The following is a 7336-nucleotide window of genomic DNA, read 5'->3' as shown; positions in this document are numbered from 1 at the left end:
ACGCCCATGCTAATTTGTATATTTCATTTTCATTTCTCCTATTCCACACCATAGTTATACAACTCTGCTTTACAGAATTGCTTGCGCTTGTAATGTGCCTGCAAGATATGCAATTTGCCACACCTACGCATACACCCAACCAGAAAACCCCCACTGCGCAGTCGTAAACCAAGCCGATGCGTCAACACTAAACCGGTTTGGCAGAGCGAAACATCCCCATGCCGTTAAAAATAATTCCCCGCTCAGCTGTGCCGTCGTTCAACAGTTCAGTTCGCAAACACTCGCCGTCAAACGCGCTCACGTCCGATCCGATGAAAGTCCTCTTCGTTTGCATCGGTAAGCAAAACTCATCCCCACCCTGTGCAACAGTAAACGATCGAACCCACTAATCGGAATCCTCCCTCTCTTGGTGCTCCCCTACCCCCTCCTCCGGTCAGGCAACTCGTGCCGTTCGCCGATGGCCGAAAGTGTGCTGAAAAGTATGGCGTCCGAGCACGGGCTCACCGACTGGTACGTGGACAGTGCGGCACTGCGCGAGTGGAACGTGGGCCGCGGGCCGGAAGAGCGGGCGCTGGCCGTGCTGGCCGAGCACGGGCTCACCTCCGACCATGTCGGCCGGCTGATCGGGGTGGACGATTTCCGTCAGTTCGATTACGTCTTCGGCATGGACGAGTCGAACGTGGCCGACCTGCTGCACCGGGCACCGGTTGACGGGCGGGCGAAAATAGAGCTGCTCGGGAACTACCGGGGCAAAGAGCTGGACCGCATTATCATCGATCCGTACTTTGTGAGTGGAAAGCGTCCGTCCACCCGGCACACGGTTGCTACTGTCACACACGCTCATACACTTTGTTCATCTTTCTCCCCCAAGGAACACGGCATACATGGATTTCGGCGGTGCTTCGATCAGATCATGATTTGCTGCGCCAATTTCATCAAAACCCACGGACGTACGGGGCAGTGATTGGAGGACAGGTTTGTGGAATAAATGCAGGGTGTAAATAAAGCTCAGCGTATTAAATATCCAAAAGCACTTTAGTAGAAAACCCACATTTCCACAGATATTTAATTATTTACGTTCGAAATATTCACGATATGCAAGTGGCTTCCGAAACGTGCATCATCGCCTGCACACTTTCCGGTTAAAAACCATTCCACTCCAATGGAAACCAATTCCGTGTAAAATATATTAAAATTACTGAAACCATGCACCAAAGCTTGTACTTAATGACCAAATGAAAGGAAAAACCTAACCCAAAATTTAAGCTCAACTTAATATGGAGCCAACCGAACACACGATTGCAAACAGTGTCCGCAACCAGGAGCGGTGGTAGTATTTCTTAGTTATTTCATTAGTCAATTAGGCGCTTTGGCAATAAATGCACTGCTTAGCAAGCAATTTGCATTGCCCCGAAACGTTCGATCCGGGGCCTGTGGCGTACAACGAACCGGCCTGGTTGTGCAGGTGTTTAGTGTACATTCTACCCAATATTGAATTATTTACCCGTTTATAGCCCAGGTTTTCCAGTACCATTTCCACCCGGGCTGCACATATAAATTGCTTCCATTTAAAATCAATTTGCACACCAAACCACCGAGCCACTGTTCCGCTTTCCACGGTAGCATTCAAATCGAATCGTACACATTTGCCCATAACATGTAGGCATGTGCGCCGTGCAAAACGAACTTACCCATACCAATGCCAGGACAGGAAGGCATCTATAACAAAACACTAAACGCTGGGCCTTTTTCGAGCAATGGAACCTGGGCAAAACAAATTCCCTTCCAGCTCTGTACACCATGCAACAACAACAAAAAAATCCCAACAAAAGTTGTTTGTTGCCAAAATCAAGTTTTCTCACGTTTGGAGCTTTCACGATTTTGCTTCAGATTTAACGCCATAATATTTCCTTTGCCACCATGATACGTTTCGGTGCGATTGTTTTGCAGCTCCAAGACCAAAACCACTCATAACTCCACTGCTGAACGAAGTACAGAAGATGCCCACCCAAGGCGGGGTAGGAGAGTGTCAAAAAAGTGGAGCAGCTTAAGGGGCCGATTATAGTGGAAATCGGCTTTTGGGCAGGAGAGCAGGCGGCCGTTTCTCTATGCAGTCACGCGGTACCTCGTGCTCGTAACTTCTTCCGTTATTGCCTGCCGTTTGTGCGCCAACCGCGCCAATTGTGGCCGTGGCACACATCGCAAATCCTAATGAAATCTTTTGTTTTGCACGACCAACAGGGCAGCAGCTCGTGTGGTCCACTGTCACCCCTTGGAACCAATTCGCACGTGCTCCTATTGCGAGCAAGAGCGTGTTGGGGTTCAGTCGGAGCTATCCTTGGAAAAGTTTGCTTCCCTCCTGCGTTGTGACCACTCTGGCCTAGAACCGTGCGCTACGTGCTCCATTTCTTCCTGCTTCTTTGCAACATTTCGACGGGAGCTAGAATTTCTGGAAGGGCCCAACCAGCGCACCGAGCGCAATATTCGATTATGAGCCATGCAAGATTTGTGTTTGCCGGAAAGTTTGCCATCAAAGAGGTCGTTTGGAGGCTGAAGGATGATTGGGCTACAGTTGCTTCGAGTTCGTGCACACCCTACCAGAGGAGGGGTGAGGGCAATAATCGAACACCTTCTGCAGTTCTGGAGCACGCTCGGACACTAACACTTCTCGAAACGAGCTGGGCGGAAAACAAAATCCCGACCGTGCTGGTCAGTGTACCATTATTTTAATGTCGAACCAAATATGCACGGAAACACAGGTGTGACAGCACAGTGTTCTAACCTTCTTCTTTTTCGCATTCTCTTTCTCTTCCTACAGGTAGCAGAGGAATGTTTCGGCCTCACAAAAGTCCAAGAAAACGATGCAAAACTTTCTCATCCCACCCGTCGTCCCGTTCCGAAAGGCACGAAACTTCAGGCCCTGATTTGATTATTTCCCATCCGGTCCACTTCACAGTTGCAAATGTAGTCTCTCACTCTCTCTCTCTCTTTCTCTATCGATGTGTCTCGTTCGTCTGCAGCAGGCTTTGAGGATTGAATTTGCTTCACAAATTTTCTGTCCCAAAGTTCCTCGCTCGTACCTTGGAGCTCAAGAAATCTGTGGGCAAAATGTTGTACCAACTAAGAAAAAAAACCCCATACACTCACACAAAATAAACATCCATCTATCCCCGGTCAGGTTCCTGAACCAATGGCAAACGGCTTTCACACATACACATACACACACAGAGAAGATCCTGAAACAACAGCACAAGGGGCACAGTGGGCCGGTGGGCCTGCCCCAGCCAAACTCTCCCAAGGCTTGGTTGGGAAATTATAATGAGAAAATCATTTCCAACTTGCGAAATTGAATTTTATCTTTGGTCAAATTTCGGGCGAAACCGGGCAGCAGACGGGCGAAACCGGAAGCAGCTACGACGCTACCTGTTAGGAGGGGGGTGGGAGAGAGGAAAGTGGGATGGTTTGGGGTGCATAATTGATGTATCAATTTGGGGACAGTTTCACAATTGAATTTGCCTTATTTACCATACTCGTGCCGGTACACGATGTTAGCATGACGGCGAGGCATCTGTGTCGGTTAATGTCTATGCGCTTCATAATAAATCAAAAGCTTCTGCCCCCCCCAAAAAAGAGCTTTACAGTTTAAAGACTCCCTTTTTTAAGGAGATGTTGTAAAATGGTTAACCCCCTGCTTTATAGCCTCTTTTACGCCAATATGCTATTAAACGGTACGCTAAATGATCCACTCGGTAATAGCGATCAACTCGATCAAAGCAACCCCCGTACTGTCTTTCTAGCCCTAAATCATAATCCACCTCAACAGCCTTCCGCACCCAATTTCTGAACCTTTGCTTAGCAAAGCCCGAATAACAAATTCGCAACCTCAACAAAAACCCCTTCGCTCCGCGATCACGCAAACTCCCTCCCCTTAAAAAAAGAAGATATAAATCCATAATCCTTAATTCCATACGTTATAAATTTGACAAACGATAACTTATTCGCCGTTGCGACGATTACACTCCACCGTGCGCCGTGTGCGCACTTTTGCAACATAAAAATAATTCGCCTCAGCTTATGCGGCTTGCAGAGAACCCCCCAATGCTGGAGAGCAGGAGAAAAATTCATATAACACTGTCGATAAAACATTTCATCCCCTGGTTCGCCTCCCCCCCCCCCCCCAGACACGATTTCGATGAAGATGTTCGAATGCAAAGATTTTCGCCCCGACAGCAGAAATGCGCACACACACACGTGCCAAAAAAAACACATAGTCGAGCGAAAAAGTAAAAAAGCGGTAGCGAAGAAAGCACACGCACAGCACAGCAATCTAGTCGGAACCATCTCAGTAATAATTCAAATCACTTTTGCTGCTCTCGATTCAACTCGTTGCTGCCATTTCCATCCGGGTGTTTCCCTTACTAAGGGAACGGGGGAAGGACCGAGCCCCTTACGATTTCTGAATTTCTGAACAGCTACGCAACGCCACGCCAACCGCACCGCCCGAAATGTGCAACAGCCCCGTTCCCGTCCCTCGGCTTTGCGGGAAGCGGCCGGAAGCGTACGAAACGATGCTTGCCGGCGGTAATGCTTGTCGTAAAAAAGAAAAGGCAAAGATTTTACATTCGCAAGGTCGACTACTTCTTTCGGCGCTTCCGAATTCTGACGGTGCTGACGGGCGGGTAGCATATTTTCAGGCGCTTTCGCCCTGAGCGATTCGAATTGGATTTGCCCGAAAGCAAATTGAGTTGAGGCTGTCTTCGCCGGCGTTGGCTGCTTTGATTTCTTTCTTTTTGAGTGAGTTTATGTGTGTGTATGTGTGTAGATTTAGTGAAGCTTTATCCAAAAAAAAAGGCAAACGACTTAACGGTCGTTACGTCACGGCACAAGGTTGTCATTAAGTGATTTAAATTTTAATTCCACTTTTCCTTCAAATGGTTTGGATCCAACTGTTCCTTTGTGTGTCCTTTTTCGCAATTTTCCACCCATTTTTTCTCCCCATTCATTTCATCCTGCTCGCAATCCTGCTCAAGCCCGTCAATAAATGTCCCTTTTCCTATTTTTTGCCTTATTTTTGCAGTTCTGTTCTGCCTTTGCTGCGGCAGGGCATCGCAGAACAAAAAACTCAAGCTTGAAAGCGAAATCCTTCCCGACGGAATTGCATCTTCACGACGCAATCACGAGACTTTGCCAGCGCGACGACATTGGCGCTAATGCTTGCCGAGAAACAAACTCCTTCGGCCGCCCGTACGAAGCGTTGTGCCGCAATTCCGGTGCCTACCAGCGGGAAAAAGGAAATCAAAGGAAAGCACGACCAGGGCACACATAAAATGATGACTATTTGGAAGGCTTTTTTTATTGCTCTGGTTCGCACTTTTATAGCTTCACAGTAGTCTCTGTAGGTGTATGTGTGTTTGTGAGTGGCAGTGGTTGTGTGAAAAAGATGTGAATGAAGCGACAGCGTCAATGTGCTTCACAGAAGGGCCGGCAAAATTCAAACGAAAAGAAAAATAACAAAAACTGCAAACCCAAAAAATGGGAAGGACGAAACGAATGACATTCATTTCTTTTTTCGCTTTAGGTTTTGCAGCAGCTTACCTACCTTACTTCAAAAGCATCGTCCAGGACCGCCCCATCCTTAACGGTTGGCACGAAAGTCACTTTATGTCTTGCTGTGTGCATAACTTCGGCTCGCAAGGACAGCGGGAAAGGACGGGCCTGACCTGCCCTTAAACGCTGCCCCGGCTTGACTGGCAGCAAAGTTCGCCCAAAGCTGCCGTGATTGCCGTGGCCGAACCGCACCGTACCGTACCACCGATGCTGGTGGCATTTTACCTTCCAGCACGATCATGGCGCACTAAGACTTCGGTGCAAAGATTTTTCCCACGCAGCAGAAGATAAATGGTTCCCACGGTGGGATTTAGCCTGCCCCGGATCATCGCGTCCATCGCGAGAACCATGCTGAGTAGGTGTGTGTAAGTGTGTGTAAGTGTGTGTGTGGGTACCGAGCATAGCCGGTGACGAAAGTATTTCATGAAATATTTAATTTTATTCGATTATCAGCATCATTAAAACTTCGATCACTGTGGGTCGAGTGCACCCCTGAGGCGCGCGCTCTGCTGGATATTCGTGCTGAGCTGGATGAGATGGCATATTATACGAGGTGGTTCGTGGCAAGCTTGCTTCTGCTACTACAGAGTGTATGTGTGTACGTAATCGTAGAAGCAGTGGGATTGCAGTATTATGTATTCCGAGGACAAAAGATGTATCATTCGCATGAAAATATGATTAACGTGCCTATATTGTTGAAGCTCGTAGGCATTTTTGCTTGAAACATATTACACAAATTGTCAATAATAATTTCTTATCGAGTGTTGTTTTCAATTCATCCCTTCAACTGACCGCTCAAAACATCTTAAATTAAAAACAAATATTCAATATAAATTGGTTCAAGGCTAGCAATTGTCCAAACAACAGCCCTACCCTAGACATCGCGTGACATCTGGAAATCATCACAAGGCTCCTCCCTCCCATACTCTACCCGAATCTGACCGAATAAGAAAGAAGAACCAATTCAAAACCACCACCAAATTGCTGCACACTCTTTCCCTTTCTGTCCTGACGAAGAGAAAGAAGAAAAACACTCATCTCAATCACCGAAAATCGATGCCTACCGATGGAACGCGATGGAACATCTCTATCTCCGGCAAACGGCTAAAAACGGCATCCCAATCTCACTTCACGTTCCCCCCTCCCATCGAGCCAAAATCCCGACCCCGACCCGCTTTCCGCTGTTCGGCAATGTGTGTCAAGATGCCAAAATGTATTTCACTCTCAACGACACTTTGGAAGCGGAAATCGAAACGACGCCCACAGCGCATAGCAGCACACGGACCCGGGGCATGTGGGATTCTGGAGAACAAATCAAACAGAAAGGAAGAGAGAAAAAAAACACACACACACACACAACACGGCTTTCCACATCCGCTCTCGCTCACGTTCGCCATCCCGGTGCCTTTCTGGGTGGGTGGGAATGCTTATCATTAATTCAACCGGGCGGCTAATAGAATCTGATTTCATCAATAAATATTTATCAATCGAATGGTGCCCGCCGGATGAAATATTAATTGAACTGTCATTGTCTCCGGGGACGAATTATCCACCGAAACGTTCACCGGAAACGACCGCATCATACCCAACGCGCTGGCTGTGTGTGTGTGTGTGACACTCTCTATATATATGGGTGTGTGTGTTTTTGTGCGATAGTTGTTGGGAATGTGGTCTTTCTGATGACCGCTTTTATTATGCGACTCATTTATTTTTCGGACTAATTGGATTA

The 7336-nt window shown here is 47.5% G+C and overlaps 1 protein-coding gene across 1 annotated transcript; it reads left to right on the top strand.

Moving 5' to 3' along the window:
• The first annotated feature begins 203 nt into the window (after positions 1 to 203).
• On the top strand, positions 204 to 1052 carry LOC120901586 (low molecular weight phosphotyrosine protein phosphatase 1). The gene is made up of 3 exons (XM_040309645.1): positions 204 to 336; positions 438 to 787; positions 872 to 1052. Exons 1-3 carry the CDS (start codon positions 219 to 221, stop codon positions 962 to 964), a joined length of 561 nt encoding a protein of 186 aa, XP_040165579.1. The 5' UTR covers positions 204 to 218; the 3' UTR covers positions 965 to 1052.
• Positions 1053 to 7336: the final 6284 nt, after the last annotated feature.

This window comes from Anopheles arabiensis, chromosome 3 (assembly GCF_016920715.1).
Source record: "Anopheles arabiensis isolate DONGOLA chromosome 3, AaraD3, whole genome shotgun sequence".
In the NCBI taxonomy this organism is placed as follows: domain Eukaryota; kingdom Metazoa; phylum Arthropoda; class Insecta; order Diptera; family Culicidae; genus Anopheles; species Anopheles arabiensis.
The sequence above is the reverse complement of the archived record's forward strand: the minus strand, read 5'-3'. Positions and strand labels throughout refer to the sequence as shown.